At 35.0% G+C, this 21249-nt stretch overlaps 1 protein-coding gene across 5 annotated transcripts; it reads left to right on the forward strand.

The window, feature by feature from the left end:
• The first annotated feature begins 750 nt into the window (after positions 1–750).
• On the forward strand, positions 751–9297 carry LOC135584561 (polyamine oxidase 5-like). Of its 5 annotated transcripts, none has more exons than XM_065126355.1 (10): positions 751–1078; positions 2691–2797; positions 2943–3031; positions 3122–3235; positions 3741–3828; positions 3936–4021; positions 4111–4213; positions 6805–6902; positions 8354–8783; positions 8863–9297. In XM_065126355.1, exons 1-10 carry the CDS (start codon positions 1033–1035, stop codon positions 9172–9174), a joined length of 1473 nt encoding a protein of 490 aa, XP_064982427.1. In that variant the 5' UTR covers positions 751–1032; the 3' UTR covers positions 9175–9297. The 5 variants fall into 5 exon arrangements, with proteins under 5 accessions (XP_064982427.1, XP_064982429.1, XP_064982428.1 ...); XM_065126357.1 differs by having other exon boundaries at positions 2700–2797; XM_065126356.1 differs by having other exon boundaries at positions 751–1069.
• Positions 9298–21249: the final 11952 nt, after the last annotated feature.

Raw genomic sequence — 21249 nt, forward strand, 5'->3', positions numbered from 1 at the left:
TAAAAAAAAGTTGGAACTTCTAGAATTTTTAACAGAATTCTTTAATCTTAAAAAATTCTCATAAAATATTCTTGATAGAATAAAAAGATTATTTTAACCCACTATCCCCTCTTATTATCTTCGCCCATCAACCATCCCTATTTTTGAGTGGATTCCTACGTTTGGATTTGCTCAACGATGAAGGTGCAATCTTTATAGCTCTCGATCTTTTTTTCATTGATTATAGGAGAGAAATGAGGGGTGGCTCATCGTTGCCCATAATTTTTACTATATCTTTTTTTCATTGATTATAGGAGATAAAGACTATATCTTCATCACATCACATGTGAGTCGATTGTTATATCTTTAATATTGTATGAATCTAATAGAGAGACGATTGACAGGAGGGGGAGGGGGTATAATCATACGTTGGACAAAGGGCGATAGCTAATCGAGAGATGATTATTTTTAAAAATAATATTCTAAAAAAGTGCTATTTGAAAAATTATGAGTTTTTTTACGAAAATTTGTCCATTAAAAAAATCCCCGTTTCTTCTACTGCATCACGTGAGTTTTGTACCCTTTTATTAATAACTGAAATGACTATAGCGCCCTTGAAAGGATTCCCAGTTAGGCGGTCATTCTGGTAAATAGTCGTAGAACGAAGGGTCTATTAGTGCATATGGGCGGACAAGAAGGACCTCGTCCTCCCATCTCGTCGGCTATAAATAGGGCGGGGTTTCTTCAATATCGAAATACCCCAATCGCAGAGGACGAGGGCCGACGCGTCTCCCCCATTTCCTTATTCTCCGTCGTAGTTTAGATCCCCCTCCCTGGGTCTCGATCTCTTGCCGGTTTGGGGATCCCTCGCAGGCCTCACGCATGAGCTGGTTTGAGAATCTCTGCGGCCTCTCCGATCCGAGCCAAGACGGGCTCATGATCTTTGTCCTCCACCTCTCGATTCCTATACGTTCGAGTAATCCTTCCTTGAATTCTCTACAATCTTAAGCGGCGAGGAGAGGCCCTACGATTGGTTCTTGTGCCAAGGGGGGAATGACGTCGAAAGGATTATCGAGCCGGAAAAATTTTGGTATTGGCGGTATCAACCTTCTTTGATTTGTCTCTTGATCTTTTTTGTGATGGGATTTGTGAATTTTTTGTGGCTTCTGATCGGATTTGGTTTGGTTTATGTATGGCATTCAATGCAAATCTGGATTTTTGTTGTTGATTGTAGAGATTTTGTTATCAATTGGACTGTCTCGGCATGTACTTGTACATAGTTAAAATATTTGTAGCTTTCCCTGTATCCACGACCTTCGATCATATTTTGGCTTTGAATATTAAACTTCATGGTTTTGCATGTTTGCTGGAGATTCTAGAAATATAACGAGGATCACTGACATAAAAGTGGAAAACGAGAAAAGAAATGACTCTAAACTATCAATTTTTGAAAATTATTAACAGATAGTTAGAATCATGCAATAAATATGTTATATATATTCTCTGCGGGTATCCAGCTTTTTTCTACTTGTTCATCTTCATTTATTAACTGACTAAATCTTCTTCTCCATCTTTTCATTTCATCCTATCAATTTCTGAATTTAATGTCCTGATCTTTAATCAATGTCCCTTAACACAATTCTGTCTGCTCAATGTTCTTCCATTTTATGGAAAATTTTAGCATCTAGGTCAACTAGCAAAAAGATTCCAAATTGTTAATGCTTTATAGTTTCTGTATTGTTACCTGTTCGATGACTATACAGATTCATAAGGTTAAGCTTAGTAATAATATGTAAGGAAAAAAAAAAAGAAGAAAGGTGGTGGGATGTGGAAAAAGATTCTTCTTTTACATAGAAGCCTAAATAACAAGTGCAATGAGAAACAAGCCTTCTGCACTCAGATATGCAAATTCCTCATCTTGGAGGCAAACATAATTGTATCTTATATTATAATATTGAAGGTTCATTTCACATGCTTTAGGATGGAGATTCGAACTACAACTTGGTCTTAAAAATGCCTTATTCACATTTTCAAAAGAAAGTTTAATTGAAGATTGTTTACATTGAGTTTGAAATGAACAAGTAAAACAGTGAGCCACATAGAAGCATTGTAGAAAATCTACTCAAAAGGCTTTGAGTTGCACGATCCTGCTTAAGCGCCCAACTCAATCTGTAGAGAAGATGTGTGGCTAACAGAATGTTGCTAACATAGCATTAATGGGCACTCCAATCACTCTGTTTTCTTGGTGTTTGGAGTCTAAAGGATACGAATTTCCAGTGTTGATTTGTTAATTACCTAAGTAATTGGAGAAAACATCAAAAATCAATTAAATCCAAAGTAAGATCTGTAGGAGGTATGACAAATTTTATCACTTGGTATATGAAGTGCGGAAAACGAATGGGACCTTGCAAGTAAGGTTTAAGGATTTCAGTGAGATGATGGCATTCTTGTGTGAAATCTTGTTGCTTATTCAAGTGACAGCATACAGTATGCGAATTTTTTTCATTAATTCTCGAGTATAACAACATACCCATGTACAAAGCTTTCCTATGACTCTTTGATGTTTGCTTAGAGTGATGTAACTATGCTTACTAATTTTTGTATCATCTAATTAACAACTGTAAATTTCTTTCTTGTTAGGTCTCTACACCTCTCTCTTTTTTAGATAACTTCTATGTTTCTTTTATAAATAACTATATTTATTGTCTTAGGTCTTCTAGTCTCTCACGTTGAGAGACCACAACCTTCAGTTATTGTGATTGGTGGAGGAATTTCAGGGATTGCAGCTGCCCGTGCATTGTCTAATGTTTCTTTTAATGTAATGCTTTCTCTTGCTCTTTGTCACTGACACTTTATAACGTATTTGAAAATTAGAAGCTTTCTTAAAGTTACTTTACATTAAGTAAGCCAATTCCATAGTGCTCAGAATATTAGAACTTAATATCATATGCTATCTTCTTCAGGTCATTCTGTTGGAATCACGTAACCGCCTTGGTGGGCGGGTGCATACTGACCATTCTTTTGGTTGTCCTGTTGACATGGGAGCATCATGGTGAAGTTCTATTTTAAAGTCAATCTTTCTCGATAATGATTCATTGCAGTTGGGCTCATTGATCTCTTCTCCATGCTTTTTGGTGTTCAGGTTACATGGTGTTTGCAATGAAAATTCTCTAGCTCCATTAATTCGTGGCCTAGGCCTAAGGTTATACCGCACTAGTGGTGACAACTCTGTATTGTATGATCATGACCTAGAGAGGTACTCATTTTTCTATATATCTTCTAATTATTCTTGATGCTTTGGGATTCCATAGATGGATTATGATTTATATTTTAGTTCAAAGAACTACAAAATAATTTATGTACTATACTAAGTTGGTAAATGATAATGTATATCTGAGCTTGATTGATTATTTGTTTTAATTGTATAGTTCTCAAGGGTTAGGTTTGAATTTCTTTTAATTGTATTCTGAAGGACCATGGACTTTTATTTATAGGTCAGGACAAAAAATTTTCATGTGTTTTTTTATATACTCATGCTTGTTGTGTAGGGTTTTGTGAAGCCAGTTCCTTTTGTAATCAAGATGGCATGATAGATTTGCCTCCACCTGTATAAATAAACTGGTTATATACATACACATACATACATACATATATAATAATAATAATAATAATAATAATAAATAAATAAATAAATAAATAATCTGTATGGATGAAATTAATCATTTTTCTAAATTAATAAGAGATTTGGTTGGTATGTGTAGTTATGCACTTTTTGACAAGGATGGGAACCAAGTCCCTCAGCAAGTAGTCACAAAAGTAGGAGAAGCATTTGAGAGGATTCTCAAGGAGGTATTCTTTAGTGTTCTCTGGATATTTTTCTTGCTTCCCTCGTACATATATTGGCTTCAATATGATGTGATATGTGATCATAAAGATTATTATTTTTCATATCACAGACTGAGAAAGTAAGAAATGAACATGTCGTCGACATGTCTCTTTCCCAAGCTATTTCCTTTGTTCTAGAGAGATATCCACAACTAAGGTATGTCACTGCATCTAGCTGAATAGGACCTCACAGTACTGTACTGTATTTGGCCGAGCGGTCAACTAATGTGTTTACTCAATTTACAGGCAAGAAGGGATGGCGCATGAAGTGCTGCAATGGTTTATATGTAGACTGGAGGCATGGTTTGCTGCAGATGCGGACACTATATCACTGAAAAATTGGGATCAGGTAACGACTTTGCCATGTTATCATTGTCACAAATTTGCTCCTCGCAAAGGAGATGATGAAGATAGCTGTTACAGAATTTATCTCTTTTATGATCATAGTCTGGCATCCTATTCTCACAACTCAGTGGAAATAAACTGCCTAAAGGTACAGGTTAAAGTAAGTCTCTCTCATCTCCTTTCTTAACCCAGTTTGTAGCTATGCCAGAAAGTCCTAGAAAAAAGGAAGGTTAAAATTATTTAGTTGATTAGTTAATTTAGCTTCAAACTGGGTGGAGACACAGAAGCCTTCCGGATGATTTTTCTGCAGTTTTAGGCTAAAATTGTGAGAGAAAAATGTGTGTGATATATGCTGCTTTAAGGAAAAGTAACAAAGAAAGAAAGGGAAGAAGTTTCTGGCCTTAGCCTAAAATAATCTGTCAATAATATGCTGTTACTATAAGGGAAGAGGAGGGAAGGGTAATTATTGATTAGTAGGTTAAGAAGAAAGATGAGATCATGGAGCTGATGGCATACGAGATATTTTTTCTTTGAACTCACATCAATCCCCAAAACAGAATAATTTCCCATCATTTATGCAATCTCAACTGATTAAGTATTATAAAAAAGGAATTGTGATGTAACTCAGTGTTTTTAAAGGCACTAGGTGCTAAAAGGCGTCAAGGTCCCAAAACGTTTGAGGTGTTAGGCTCTTGCTTAGGCGTTTTCTCGAGTGAAGTGAGATGTTCTAGAACATTAAAATATAAAAAATATATAATATACTTAATAAATATGATTAATAATGCTAAATAAGGATTAATAATTCTAAATAAAAATTAGTTCTAAACAGGCTCAAGAGTTCTAAGGATTAATATTAGTTTTAATTTATTGGAAGATATGGTAATAGTAGTTAACAGTAGTTTTAATATTAGTTCTAAGGATTAACAATCCATTCAATAATAGTTAAGCCACTGTTAATAGTAGTTATAATAGTGCACAGTATGGGGGACAAGAGGAGTCACCAACGGTGGAAAGTGGGGAAGGAGAGGGCGGCGGTGATGGAGAAACCTTCAGGTGGTGGCAGCGATGGCAAAGGAAGCTGCAGACGACGGCAGTAGTAGTGGAGAAAGTTGCGGTCCTATCTCTCGGCGATGGAAAGAGCTACACACTAAAGCAGTAACGATGGAGGGAACTGCACACAAAAGCTATAGTAGTAGGAGCTTCAGACCTATCCGTCGGTGGTAGAAGAAGCGTCGAACCTATCCGTCGGTGATAGAGGAAACATCGGACTTGTTCATCGGCAGTGGAGGGAGCTGCATTTGGAGGCAGTGATAGTGGACTAGAGGTGGGTTGGGGCGGCGAGAGTAATCAATATTTACTATTAGTAGGTCAGGGGTCACATGTAGTGGGGGATGTGGGGATTCTGTTAGTGTTTGCTATGCTTTATTGGTTCGATTGAACCAATGAAAGTTACTGTTCAATTGAACTAGTGTTGACAGTCTGGTTCGATTTCTCACTTTCAATAGAGCGCTTGCTCGAGGTGCCTAACTTCTGGGCTCAGGCAAGCACGCAGGCGGTGCTTCACTAAAGCGCGTCACCCTACCACTGTTGGAGGCGCTTGGGCCATGCCACGCCTCTTTCGAGCGCCTGGGCGCCTTTTCAAAACATTTATGTAACTAGGCCTCTATGATCAGAAAATAATAGTCTTCTATGCTTTCTATATAAAGCATCCATATGCGCTCTAAAACTGATTCACTAAACCAAAAATCACTATATCATGCACTACTCACAGTATATTGTCATGCTTTTTTCATGATTAGTATGTCAACGGTAACAGTCTACAGCAAAACCCAGCCAAAATTTAAAATTGATGATAGTTAAAGCCTGGATAGATACAATAAACAACGATTATTTGACTATGTGAGTTGAACCAGACCTAGCCAGGTTTCATACAAGTTGAACATTTTGGATTTTGACTAGTAGTTGCATTTAAGAGTTTAACTACAAACAACCCATTAAATGGGTCTGGATTCATTTAAACCACACCTCAGTTATATGAATAGTTAAAGGTGAGTTTAATGGGAAAAGGTACAATGTACCAAGTCATGGTCTGCATGACAGCTTTATAGCAGCTGAAAGCTGGTTAATAGTGTATCGATAGTCAGAATTTGTGCACTTCTATAGGGAATTTGAGGCAAGATTGGTAGGTGGCCTGGCAGGTGGCAGTTAGTTTTGATAATAATGGTTCTCAGATAAAAACTGTCACCATGATCATAGAGCACAGGCCACAATTAATTTTGTTTACAGGAGGGGATTTTCTACTGTTTATTTGGTCCAGCACGGCCTTTCTCCTGATGTTATTAGGTTATACTCTGGCTCATGGTTCATTATTGACAAGAATTTAACCCACGAGTATAACTTTTGACATGTTTAATTTAATTTTCCTGGTTCAGAGCTACAATTATTGTTCCCTTAAAATTCTGTTGCATGTTTGTTGAGTTTCTATAACATTTTTTGGCATGCACTAATTGTAAATTTATGTTCAGAGAAATTGACAGTGACAAGTCAAATGAGTAAAAATGACATGACTGGTTACTCATCTTCTTTTGAAAGCAGGAACATGTTCTCTCTGGTGGTCATGGACTTATGTTGCAAGGTTACTATCCTGTTATACAAGCCCTTTCAGAGGATCTTGATATTCGTCTGAATCATAGGTATACTTTAATAAAATGTTCTATTAATCTCCTTCTAGGTAGAAATCAACAGTATTCTGAAAGTTCTTGTGGCCAATAAGCTGCTGCATATGGAAGGCAGTCATATGCTGAACTATACAGAAAAGAAAAACCTTGTCATTAATTTTGGTGCAGTGTCACAGTATATGGGTCACTACACATGTCTCAGACACTTGCCCATACTCATCACTTGAGTAGGTTCTTAGATGAGTCTAAAGATAATTCCTCCTTGAGATAATCCTGAACTCAGTCATCTTTTTAATTGTTTTCTACTGTATGCTAGTCACGTGTTTTGTGTGCTCTTTCTGTTGTAACTTATTTCTTAACCATGATTCTTTTTCTAAATAGCAGAGTATTTCATATAAACTTCATATGCCACATATGCATATTGTGTTTTCTCAGCTCAACATACTGTGTTTATTCTCTATTGAAAATAATCTGTAGTATCTCTACTTGTCATATGTAATTTTTTACGTGGAGCTGTTTATAACTGACGTCAGTTAGCTACTTGAATAAACCTTTGTCAGTTCCCCATGCCCTGGGTCACATGATTGTGATAACACCTTGTTATCCTAGCTGGGGCTTTAAGAAATGGGGTTTTAGATTTAAACCATGTATTTAGATGGTGATCTTCTTATGAAAATTTGTGAGCAAGTGTTATAAATTTCTTGTTACTGATTCTATTAACATCTATAGATGGCTGATTACTAGCTAAAAGTATGTCTAGGCTAAACTTCAGAATCTTTAACTGTGCACTACTTATTGGTGGTTTCTTAGAAATTATATCCCTACCAAGATCTTCATCAAATAAAATGTTTTCCATTATTTTAACTAACACAGTGCAAACCAAAACATGGAACCTTAAGAGTAACTGGTAAGGCCTAATCTTTTGGATCACCATCACATCATCCAGAACCCAAATAAATTATGAGTTTAATAACTGGAAGGGTGTAATTTTCTTTAGATATATAGTGGTATCTTGGATATCTCTTCATAATCTCTTTAGAAAAACACTTACAAGTCAAAAACCAATTTTAAGGTACTATAGACGATATGAATTCTTTTCGTTTTGTCTACATTTTGTCAAAGAGCAATTGTATTTGCAAAGAATGTGTGCCTGAAAGATACAAACAAATTTGACATTCTCAGGCTGCTGTATGATTTGAGTTATCAATTGTTTGGAAGCTAATTATAGAATATTCTGATTGCAGAGAGTTTTTCTTCATATTATTCTTATTTTGCTGATTAAGGTCCTTGAACGTTGCTTTATCCATAACTTCTTTTCAATGGAAAGGATCTAGGAATGCCCCAGTTATTACATCTTATGTTACCGAGACAATGAGAATGACAAACCTGATTAAGTTAGCAATTTGTACTTAAGCTTTTTTTTCTGCTTATTTACTACTTTTTTTCGTATCTATTCATGTGATCAGGGTGAAAAAAATTGCACAGTGCAACAATAGAGTAATAGTTACAGTAGAAGATGGAAATACATTTGTAGCTGATGCCGCTATTATTACTGTTCCTCTTGGGGTTCTCAAAGCTAATCTTATAGAGTTTGAGCCTAAGCTTCCGGAATGGAAACTCTCTGCGATCTCTGATATTGGCGTTGGCATCGAGAATAAGATTGCTCTTCGCTTTAGCAATGTTTTTTGGCCTAATGTAGAATTTTTGGGTTTAGTAGCTCAGAAATCTTATGCTTGTGGCTATTTTCTCAATCTCCACAAGGCTACAGGACATCCTATTCTTGTGTACATGGCTGCTGGAAGATTTGCTTATGACATGGAGAAACTTTCTGATGAAGAAGCTGTCAACTTTGTGATGTTACAGCTGAAGAAAATGATACCAGATGCAACAGATCCGGTTAGTTTCTATATATTGATCATATGATGCTTTAATTCCTTGAAGAGTTCAAATAAACCAAACTATGATATTTTGGCAGATACAACATCTGGTTTCGCACTGGGGAACAGATGGAGATTCCCTTGGTTCCTATTCTTGTGATCTAGTTGGGAAGCCAGCTGACATATATGAGAGGTTTTGTGCTCCTGTCGACAATTTGTATTTTGCTGGTGAAGCGGCAAGCGCCGACCATTCTGGTTCTGTTCATGGAGCTTACACCTCAGGCTTGATGGCTGCTGAAGTATGCCAAAGGCACCTCTCAGTACAGCATGGCATATCAGATCTTTTCCAGCTTGTAATGAGGGAGGAACTCAGTGAAGCCATGGTTCCCCTTCAGATATCTAGGATGTAATGCCGTCGCCATTGCTACATTTCTAACTATTGCTTACACCAGTTGAGTATGAGCTTAATATAAAACTAATGAAGCTTCTGTATTAGTTAATAAGGTCTTGAAATATGATGTTAAACTTCAATATCTGCATAGTTTCCATGCGTTGTGCTGATTTCTAATATTCTGTTCTTACACAAATCAAACTATGAAGTGGGGTACCAAACAGGTAAACCACCTTTTTAGATTCCTTTTCTGTTCTCCAGGGTTTTTAATTTCGGCCAATGTTTTGGATGGTTGGATTCAGGTTTCTTTTCAGCATTGGATTTGTTCATCCCTTTGCTAATAGTAGATGACTTGAGGGTTTTCTCCAACCTCCAACGGTGTATAGAATTTGATAATTAAGAATTTACCAGATGCATTATTCGTACATTTAATGGAATTACAAAGGCATCGTTAGTCACGTGACATGACATTTTGTCCCTATACATCCAATATCATCATAATATTGGATATATATATATATATATATATATATATATATAGAACTATAATAGTGGTCCTATCTAATTAGATAATATATATTATAGATATTATTAGATTTTGATTATAATTATTGATCAATATAAAAAGTCTAAGATTTCTTAAAAGTTGATTTGATGGGAGATTTCTAATAATTGTCCTAGGCTCTCTGTAGTTGTTTATAGGGATGAAATATTAGTTATTAAGATTACATATTTATTCTCAATCTTTCTTAGTTTCTAATTCATTCATTGCTAGTGATCTTGTAAAAGATAGGAAAAGAAAAGAAGATAAGTTTAATTTTCCTTATAGATTGATATCGTTATATCTTTCAAATCCGTATAAATTAGATAAAGACTTTTTAAATGACTTGATCTAATGTTATTTGATTTCAATTTATGACATTAAAGATTTTCATATAACAGTAACAAAATCTTGATTTTTATGTTTACAATTAGTATCAAAGCTATGTTTTGAAATTAAATACCTTAGATTTGTTTATTAGCATCATTCATTTGAGAAAATGTGTTATTCGATTTTGATTTACAATACATAAATGATTTGTTTATGTTGACAATATGCTTTTCCATCTAGTCCTTCTGTTGCTTGCTTGTGAGTGATCCGAGGTTCCTCTTGATCAATAGGCCACCATAGATAGTTTATTATCGACGCTAATGTTATTAAGGGCGATGGTCTTTGATAATCGCTAGCTTAGTCACGAGCAGTAGTTATGTACAAGTACTGTTATACGTAGCAAAAGCATCATGGGGTATGACAACCGATGGCGACCGCATGTATAACTACTTGTGTACCATGATTGGTGTCAACTGGATGCCAAAAGCTGCAATTTCCAATAGCTACGTAACATAGAAAAATAATTGCGATTGGGTGGATGCATGGACACAACCACATGTCACCATAATCGTGGGAGTCATCGGTTGGTGCATATGCATAACTTTATGATGGGATAATCATGGGTGGCACTTAGTCGACAATGCCCCATGAGGAACTCGCACGTGGTGAGAACAACTGCATGCGAGCATGATGACATAATATGACATGATAACTGGTGAGAATAGTCGCTGCTAGAGTGGTGATCACACACTGTGAGTGCCACATTGCTAAAGAAAAAAAAAGGTTTCATTTATTGAAATTATAGTTTTGCTCTTATAAATCTCTTAATTTCAATTTATATCCTTTTGAGAGTTTTGTCATTTAGAAACTCTAGTTTCATTATATATCATAAGAAAAATTATAGTTTTATCCCTCAAAAATTAAATTTTTTTTTACTTATATCCTTAATTATAAAATTATCTAATTTGATTTATTTTAATCTTGATCATGAATGTATTTTGATTGCTTGACTTAATCAAGTTTTAATTAAATTTAGGGAAAGTCAATTTTTGATCAATGATCAATTTTAATTTTTGACTAACTTAATTGGGCTGATATTTAGTCTTGGACTTGTCTAATTAAATATGGTTGATTAATCTAATTTAGGATTTCATATGGAAATAAATAAATAAATTATGAATTTTCTTTTATAGTTTTCTCATATGATATATTGATAAAATTTTATATGTGATAATAAAAAAATAATTATTATTCTTGGATATTTATTTGATTATTCATATATATATATATGTTTAAAATTATAAAATATATTTATTTTTCATATAAAAGCATGACTTATGTTCATCCTGATTATAGTTATCATATGATTTTTTCTTTTTACTGATTGATATTTAATAATTATTATGATTAGTATTTTATTATTATTAAAATATTTGGTATAAATTAGATTAAAAATATTTGATGAATATTTTTTGTAACTTATATCCCTAAGCTTTATTTGACTAGTAGTGCCAAAGTGATTTTAGATGGTAAACTTATGGGATATAAATTGTGATAAATATCTTATCATTTATAAGATATTTTAAATTATATTATATTATTATATTAGCCTTGTAGTTGTCAAAATAGTTAAGACTAATAACTTCTAAAATTACATTAAAGACTTAGTTTTAAATGATATTAAAATTTAATATTTATAATGACACATAATTAGAAGATCTAGATAATCCTAATACGATGGGTAAGATGATACTATTTTAGATATTCTTATAGTTTAGGATTATATACCCAAAGATAGTAATACTATTCTATAAGAATTATATCAATAGTTCAATATTTATTGAAAAGCTTAAAATATTAATATTATTTTATTTTATTATAATGAGACTACTTTCATTTCATTCTTATTAATGTCTCTCTATTTTTTAGATTAAATTATTATAAATAACTTAAGCATATATAATTTATATTGGATGTGTTAGACCTTGATCATATTAGTTGAAAGGATATTAAACATAACTACTGAAAGTTTTGTAGAGTAAATAATTGACATAAATAATCAAGAAATGTATAAAAGATTTAATTTTATGATAATTATTAATAATATTTAGATTCATTACAATCTACAACTAGCATACTTGAATATTTAAAATTTTAATTTTAATTTATTGATAAATCATTGACTAACATATTTATAAAAGATCGAAATAAAATTTTGTCTGATGGTATTTGAGGAATTCAAGATTATATACACTTAATATAGCTGACAAAGCTATAAGTTCAAGAACATTAGGAATGAATGTAATTAAGTTATTTCTCGTATAATTTATTCTTAGTTTGATGCATTTAAAATTTGTTACAATACAAAAGGATAAGTAAAATTTAAATGAGTTGACTAGTATATGTATTTATTAAGAATTAATATTAAAATAGAAAAGACTCATAATATTTTAGATATTACTCTAGGAGTGGATAGTAATAAAAGAAAGTTGAAGCATAAATCACTTGAGTTTATAAATAATTTATAAACTTATAAAAATACTTTATAGTAAAGTGAAAAGTTTCGTGAAGGACTATAAGATTGGTTCGAAAAGAAGAGGTATAAGTTTAACCTTTATATATTTCAAATCAAACATTGCAAAAGTCATTTTCTAATAGTTGGTGGATTGATTCTGACACTTCAACTTATATTACTAATAATAAAAATTTATTTTAAATATAAAAAAATAAAATAGTATAAAATATTTATCATTATATGGAATCATCTTAAAGTGAAAATGATAATAGTGGGTACTTATTGGCTATGCTTAGAGATGATTCATTATATGAATTTTGAGGATATATGTTATGTTCCTACAATTCTAGAAATTTAGACTCTTTATCTAGAATTATCAAGATTTTATTTCTCTTTTGGTGATGGTAAACTTATCATGATTCAATAGTCTTTTAAATTTTATATGATGATTTATATAGAATTAATATGAATATTTAGTTTATAATAATTCTATAATCAAATATTAGAATGAAATATAGTTTTATGAACTCTTTGAGATTATATATGCTTGCATATATGAGTTACTCTATTTTTTTTATTTTAGTGGAGAGAGATATGTTATCACTTTTATAGATTATTTATTGAGATATGATTATTTAAGATCTCAAGCCATTGACATATTTAGGTGTACATAAAGTCAAAATATAATTAGATAAAAAATTAAAATTATCAGATATGATAAGGATTATAAATTTTATAGTAGTTATGATGAGTTAGATCATAATTTTGACTCTTTCTTATATTCTTAAAAAAGTGGGTTATTTGTGCTTAGTATGTCTTATCAGATGTGCTAAAGTAGAATAAGGTTACTAAAAGATAAAATCATACTCTCTTGTAGATATAGTTACGAGCATAATGAGTTATTTTCTATACTTTAATCAATGTGAGGAGAAACTCTAGGGATTATTATGTATATCTTAAATAGAATTTCTAGTAAGTAAATTTCATTAACTTTCTTTGAGTTATAAAATAGTAGAAAACCAAACTTGAGATATTTATATATGCTAGGACCATTTCAGCACTTGGGTGAGGGATTAATGCTTTCGTAAAATTATATCGATTCAAAAATCTTATTCAATAAAGCCCATATTAGAAATATGAGTTTACTTGAAATGTTCATAAAAGTAGTGAGCAAGTAAATCGGTTTGCAATATAAGTGAAAAGCAGAAAGTAAATGCAAATATAGTTTATAGTGGTTCGATCGTTACGACCTACGTCCACTCCCGATTCCTCTTCTGTCAAGGCCACCGACATTCACTACTGATCTTCTTTCAATGGGCGAAGATCAACTACCCTTTTACAACTCTTTTTCCTTTTAACAGGCTTAGGAGAGAACCTTTACAACTCTTTTTTACACTAGATCTCACTCCTCTATTTATAAGACTTTCTAAACTTAAGAGGAAGATACTCTATACTTCAAGAGAGTTTATACTTTTTTTTCTCAAGTATATTTTCTCCATTTTTTACTCTATTTCTTGTCGCCTCTAAGTAGGAAAAAGTAAGGTATTTATAGACCCTGCCAATCTGACACTGGGCGGTACCACTGCCCAATCTGACGGTACCACCACTTGACACATTGACACTAGGCGATACCATCGCTTAATCTGGGGTACTACAGCCTGACTTTCTCGGAGATTGGGCTTTTGACTTTTCCAGCTCATAGGCAGTTCCATCGCCAGTTTGGTGGTGCCACCACTTGACTAAACTTTTGAGTCACTAAATGAGCTTCCCAATGAGCCCAAATCAATCTCAATTTAGGTCTAATTAGCCCATAATTGAGTTAGCATGATTATATCAAAAACTAACTTAATTAGCCCCTTAAACTACTTCGATCTAGACAAATTGTTTGACATATCATTGGTTCATCTGGCCTTCGTCTGACCCTTTGGTATATCGTCCTTGTTGAATCTCGGATTTTGATGATGAAGTCAATTGTCATTTGTTGTCTAATCTATGTGTTGAGATAAGTGTGCAGGATTAACTACGATGAAAGTTAGACAAGCAGCAGGAGTTGCGCCGGAGTCAAGATCATGATCACGTTGGGAGTTCGAGAGTTCGATGGAAGTTCGGACGGTCGTCGGAGGTTCTGCAAGAACAGATCCGAGAAGTCCGGAAGCTTGCCAAGCGAAGCTCGTCGGAACTTGCCAAGTGAATCGTCGCAAAATCCAGGAGTTTGCCGGAAGTCTGCAGAAGCATCACCGAGGGTTCATCGGATGATCGACGGAAGTTCGCCGGAAACTCGCCGGAAGAAGCGATTGACGTACCGAAGCAAAGCTGCAGAAATTGTCTTAGATTTAATCGTAGTTAGCACGTTGATTAAGTTAGGAATGGGAGATGATCCCATTAGCTTAATCCTGGGGCAATTGGGCCCCTGAAGAACTCAAATTGGGTCAAATGGTTCAACCCATTCGGACCCAAGGTGCTGTGGGGGGTGCAACCGCCCCAGCCAAGCGGTGCAACCGCCCAGGATATGTCTCCCAGCGAGACTGGGCGGTGCAACCGCCCTAGCCAAGCGGTGCAACCGCCCAGGATATGTCTCCCAGCGAGACTGGGCGGTGCAACCTCCTCTGTCAAGAGGTAGCACCGCCAGAGCTCAAGTTTCAAGCTCTGCCAAGAGGTGCAACCACCAAGCTCGGTCTTCGAGCTCTAGCAGAGAGGAGCAACCTCTTTGGACAGGAGAGGCACCGCCTGAGCTCGGTCTTCGAACTCTGGCAGAGAGGTGCAACCTCTCTGGTCAGGAGATGCACCGCCTGAGCTCGATCTTCGAGCTCTGGCAGAAAGGTGCAACCACCCCTGACAGAGAGGTGCATCCGCCTGAGCTCAGTCTTCGAGCTCTGCTAGGCGGTGCAACATCTCCAGTTAAGAGGTGCAACCGCCTGATCCCGGAATTCCGGGATTTGATCGTTTTGAGCTCCAAATTTGAACTGGGTTGGGGCCTATAAATACCCCACCCGTTCAGTACAGAAAGGGTACAGATCCACTCCGAATTCCTGATCTTTTCTGTGATTCTAAGAGCTTAAAATTGTGTAAAGTCCAAAAGTTCTCCTCTTTCTGTTCTTCAAAGTCTTGAGTTGTAAAGAGAGGAGAGAAAGGATCTGTAAAGGTTGTCTCCTGAGCCTGTCAAAAGGAGAGAAACTGTAAAAGGGCAGTTGGCCTTCGCCTATTGAAGGAAGGCCTCTAGTTGACGTCGGCAACCTCATCGGTGGAGGAAGCCAAAAGTGGAGTAGGTCAAGACTGACCGAACCACTCTAAATCTCTGGCTTGCGTTTATTTTTGAGCACTTTATCATTACTGCAAACCTCCTACATAGCTACTGCCCTCTGCGCTTTTACGAACGATTCTCTAAGTTCAGATCTTTCCGAATTTGCATTGAGACGTAAATCGGTGTTTTCGTACGATCTTTACATCGCAGTTTACGCTTACGCTTTGATTCCATTCATAACTGCAAACTGCTTTATGCACATTCACAAAAAGATTTTCAAAGTTCAGTTTCTGTTTTTAGACGTAAAACTGCGTTTAGACACAAAATTATGTTTAGACGTAAAACCACGTTTAGACGCAAAACTGCGTTCAGACGCAAAACTGCGTTCAGACGCAAAACTGTGTTCAGATGCAAAACTGTGTTCAGACGTAAAACTGCGTTCAGACGCAAAACTGCGTTTATACGTAAAACTGCGTTTAGACGTAAAACTGAGTTTAGACGTAAAACTACGTTTAGACGCAAACTGCGTTTAGACGTAAACTGCTCTTAGACGCAATCTGCGCTTAGACGCAAACTGCGCTTAAATACAAACTGTGAATCGGATTTTGCATCATAATAGATTTTATTGAACGAACGCACCTTTCGGTTTTAAATTGCTGTAAGATTTCCGCTGCACTAATTCACCCCCCCCCCCCCCCCCTCTTAGTGCTCTCGATCCTAACAATTGGTATCAGAGCAAGGTTAACTCTCTAACGGATTAAAACCCAAGAGAGATGGCATACGCCGGAAACCAAGAGGGGCATTCTATTACACGTCCACCCATGTTCAGTGGGACGGACTATACCTATCAAAATCAATCTGTTGTTACATTCTTTTGAACTTTTTCGAATGAAACCAAGTGAAACCATTGGCGACATGTTTACCTGTTTCACGGATGTCGTCAACGGTCTAAAAGGACTTGGAAAAAGTTTTTCGGATTTTGAACTCGTAAATAAGATACTAAGATCCCTTCCTAAGAATTGGGATCCTAAAGTCACTGCTATTCAAGAGGCAAAAGATCTGCGCAACTTCCCTCTTGAAGAACTAATCGGGTCATTAATGACCTACGAAATGACTTGTAAAGCTCATGAAGAGCAAGAAGACATCCTTCCAAAGAACAGGAAGGATATGACACTTAAAACCTCTGAATGCCACTTGAGAGAAAACTCAAGTGATGAGGACTGTGATGATGACTTGGCACTTCTAACAAGAAAGTTTAAAAAGTTCTTTAAAAGAAACAAGTTTAAGAATGATGCAAAAAATAAACTTGAACCCAAGAAGGACCAAGTGATCTGCTATGAATGCAAAAAGCCGGGACACTACAAGAGTGATTGTCCCCAAGTAAAAAGGAGAACATCAAAGAAGAAGACTCTTCAAGCAATATGGGATGACTCGAGCGCATCCGAAGAAGAGGAGTCCAACACCGAGCAAGTTGCTCATTACGCCTTAATGGCCATCGAAGACGAGGTAACAAATTCAATAGATGCAGATTTATCATTCGATGAATTATTAAATGCTTTCCATGAATTGTTTGATGAGTGTAAGACTATTAGTAATAAATACAAATTGCTAAAAAAGCAGCATGATAGTCTTATTTGTAATTTCGATAAGTTAAATACTGAATATCATGATAGCTTAAGCTCATGCATAAAATGCCATGATCTAGAAACTCTCCAAAAAGAAAACTTGCTACTTAAGGATACCTTGAAGAAATTCGAGGTTGGTAGCAAGTCATTAAACATGATCCTTACCAACAAGGGTCACGTCCCCATAAGAAGTGGAATTGGATTCATGAGAAGTCCTCACCAAAATCCAACCACCTTCATAAAAGGCCCCATCTTACATGTTAGACATCAAAGCAAATGCAACTTTTGTTGCAAGTTTGGACACAAGACGCACTATTGTCCATTTAAGAAAATTAGTCTAAACAAATTGATTTGGGTTCCTAAAGGAACCATGACAAATTCTATGCAACATGATAGAAAATGTAGATCTATTTGTGAGGCACCCAAAAGCAAATGGGTACCTAAACATCATCCTTTCTTATAGAAAACTAAACCATCGCAAGCTAGGAGCAAGAGATGGTACCTTGATAGTGGATGCTCAAGGCATATGACCGGAGATCCATCTCAATTCTCTAAGCTCACTAGCATAGACGAAGGATATGTCACCTTCGGAGACAACAACAAGGGTAAAATCATTGGCAAAGGAACCATAGGTAACAAATCCAACTTCTCTATTGAAGATTTTTTGCTAGTGGATAGTTTAAAACATAACCTCTTGAGCATTAGTCAATTATGTGATAAAGGATATATTATCAGATTTGAATCTAATGCTTGCATCATTGAAAAACCACACAAAAACATATCTATGATTGCATTAAAACAAAATAACGTATATACTATTGACATCAATAATTTATATAATGAAATGTGTTTTTCTGCTTTGAATGAGGATGCTTGGATATGGCATAGAAGATTAGGTCATGCTAGCATGAAACTAATCACTCAAATATCATCCAAAGAACTTGTAAGAGAAATTCCTCGTATCAAGTTCATCAAAGACAATGTATGTGATGCTTGCCAATTAGGTAAACAAATTAAGAGTAGCTTCAAATCTAAAAACCAAATAAGCACCTCTAGGCCCTTACAATTGATCCATATGGATTTGTTCGGACCTATCTCCACATCAAGCCTAGGAGGTAGCAAATACGCCTTTGTCATCGTGGATGACTACAGCAGATACACATGGACTTACTTCTTAAAACAGAAGAGTGAATGCCTTAGATATTTTACCAAGTTTTGCAAACTTGTTCAGAATGAGAAAGGTTCTATGATTTCGTCAATTAGAAGTGATCATGGTGGTGAATTTCAAAACCATGATTTCCAGGAATTTTGTGAACTCAATGGATACAATCATAATTTCTCTACTCCTAGAAATCCTCAACAAAATGGAGTTGTAGAAAGAAAAAATTGAAATTTACAAGAAATGGCAAGAACCATGTTGAATGAATACAACCTACCCAAATATTTTTGGGCTGAAGCCGTAAATACTGCATGCTACATTTTGAATAGAGTTCTAGTAAGACCTCTACTAACCAAAACTCCCTATGAGTTATGGAACAATAAAAATCCCAATGTTTCATATTTTAAAGTCTTTGGGAGTAAGTGTTTTATCTTAAATGAAAAGGACAACTTAGGAAAATTTGATGCTAAATCTGATGAAGGAATCTTTCTTGGTTATTCTACTGTTTCTAAAGCCTTTCGTATCTTCAATAAAAGAACTTTAATTATTGAAGAATCTATTCATGTTGTTTTCAATGAGATTTCCGAAATCACGAAAAATGATCTTGATGAAGATGTTAATTTTGATTCTTTGAATTTAAACGAGACCCCTTCTCCAACGAGCAACTTGGATGCATCCACTCCCGAAATATCCTTACCCAAGGATTGGAAGTATGTAGATGCTCATCCCAAGGAGCTAATCTTAGGAGACACGTCAAAGGGGGTTCAAACACGATCTTCTCTTAAAACTTTTTGTGCAAATGCCGCCTTTCTCTCCCAAATTGAACCCAAATGCGTTGACGAAGCCATGAAAGATGATTCATGGATTATCGCAATGCAAGATGAATTGAATCAATTTGAGAGAAATGAGGTGTGGAAGCTTGTTCCTAGGCTAAATGACCATTTAGTTATTGGTACTAAATGGGTCTTCAGAAACAAGCAAGATGAAAATGGTATCGTGGTTAGAAACAAGGCTAGATTAGTGGCCAAAGGTTTCAACCAAGAAGAAGGTATCGATTACGAAGAAACCTTCGCTCCTGTGGCTCGATTAGAAGCCATAAGGATGCTCCTTGCCTACGCTAGTAGTAATAATTTTAAACTGTTTCAAATGGATGTTAAAAGCGCTTTTCTAAATGGCTTTATTTCCGAAGAAGTTTATGTTGAACAACCTCCTGGATTTGAAAATAATAGCCTCCCTAATTATGTGTTTAGATTAACTAAAGCTCTCTATGGTTTAAAACAAGCCCCAAGGGCTTGGTATGAGAGACTTAGTTCATTTTTTATCGAAAATAATTTCACAAAAGGCAAGGTTGATACTACATTATTTATCAAGAATTTTGAAAATAATTTTCTCATTGTTCAGATTTATGTTGATGATATTATCTTTGGCTCTACAAATGAATCTCTTTGTGAATCTTTTGCTAGAACCATGAGTCTTGAATTCGAAATGAGCTTAATGGGAGAATTAACATTCTTCTTAGGTTTATAAATCAAACAATTAAGCAACGGCATCTTTATTAGTCAAACTAAATATGCTATGAATTTATTAAAAAAGTTTAATATGAACAACTCAAAGGCTATTAGCACCCCTATGAGCACCTCCACTAAGTTAGAAATTGATGAAAGTGGAGAAAGCTTCAATCAAAAGACTTATAGGGGTATGATAGGAAGTTTACTTTACCTCACTGCCATCAGACCGGACATCATGTTCAGTGTAGGACTTTGTGCTAGATTTCAATCAAACCCTAAGATATCTCATCTCAAAGCAGTCAAAAGAATACTTAGATATCTCAATGGAACCACAAATCTAGGATTATGGTATCCAAAATCAGAAAATTTTGAGTTAACAGCTTATGCTGATGCGGACTTCGCTGGCTGTAGACTAGATAGAAAAAACACATCAGGATCATGTCAATTTTTAGGACATGCCCTTGTTTCCTGGTCATCTAAGAAGCAAAGCTCGGTTGCACTATCAACAACCGAAGCTGAATATATTGCAGCAAGTGCATGCTGTGCACAAGTTGTATGGATGAAAAACACTTTAGAAGATTACAAAGTTAATCTAAAAGATATTCCCATTAAATGTGATAATACGAGTGCAATATGCTTAACTAAGAATCCTATACAACACTCAAGAACAAAACATATTGATATTAGACACCACTTTATACGAGATCATGTCACTAATCATGACATAACCATAGAGTTCATCGATACTAAACATCAACTGGCTGACATTTTTACAAAACCTCTAAGTGAAGAACAATTTGATTTTATTAGAAGAGAATTAGGAATGTTGATGTGTCCGAATAAATAAACCTATTTTTCGGACTATATTGAATTATCAGATCACTTGATTGCCATGTTTATATATGAAAATCTGCAACAAAATCTTGTCCAAATGTATCTTATTTGTTCGAATGCTATAAAACAGATTTATTCGTACACTTTCATGAAAAATAAGTTCCTGAAATAAATCTGATAAAGTGATTCCTGTGTATGTATTTCATCCTGTAATATCTTTGCGGGATAAAGTGATTCCACTTTCATAAAAAAGGGGAAGAAATGTTCAAAGCAATCTATGCAAAATTCCTCTATAAGCTTGCTAATATTGTCTTCCTCGTATCACAATTACCATGCTTTTT

Source organism: Musa acuminata, chromosome BXJ2-9, assembly GCF_036884655.1.
Source record: "Musa acuminata AAA Group cultivar baxijiao chromosome BXJ2-9, Cavendish_Baxijiao_AAA, whole genome shotgun sequence".
Lineage (NCBI taxonomy): Eukaryota > Viridiplantae > Streptophyta > Magnoliopsida > Zingiberales > Musaceae > Musa > Musa acuminata.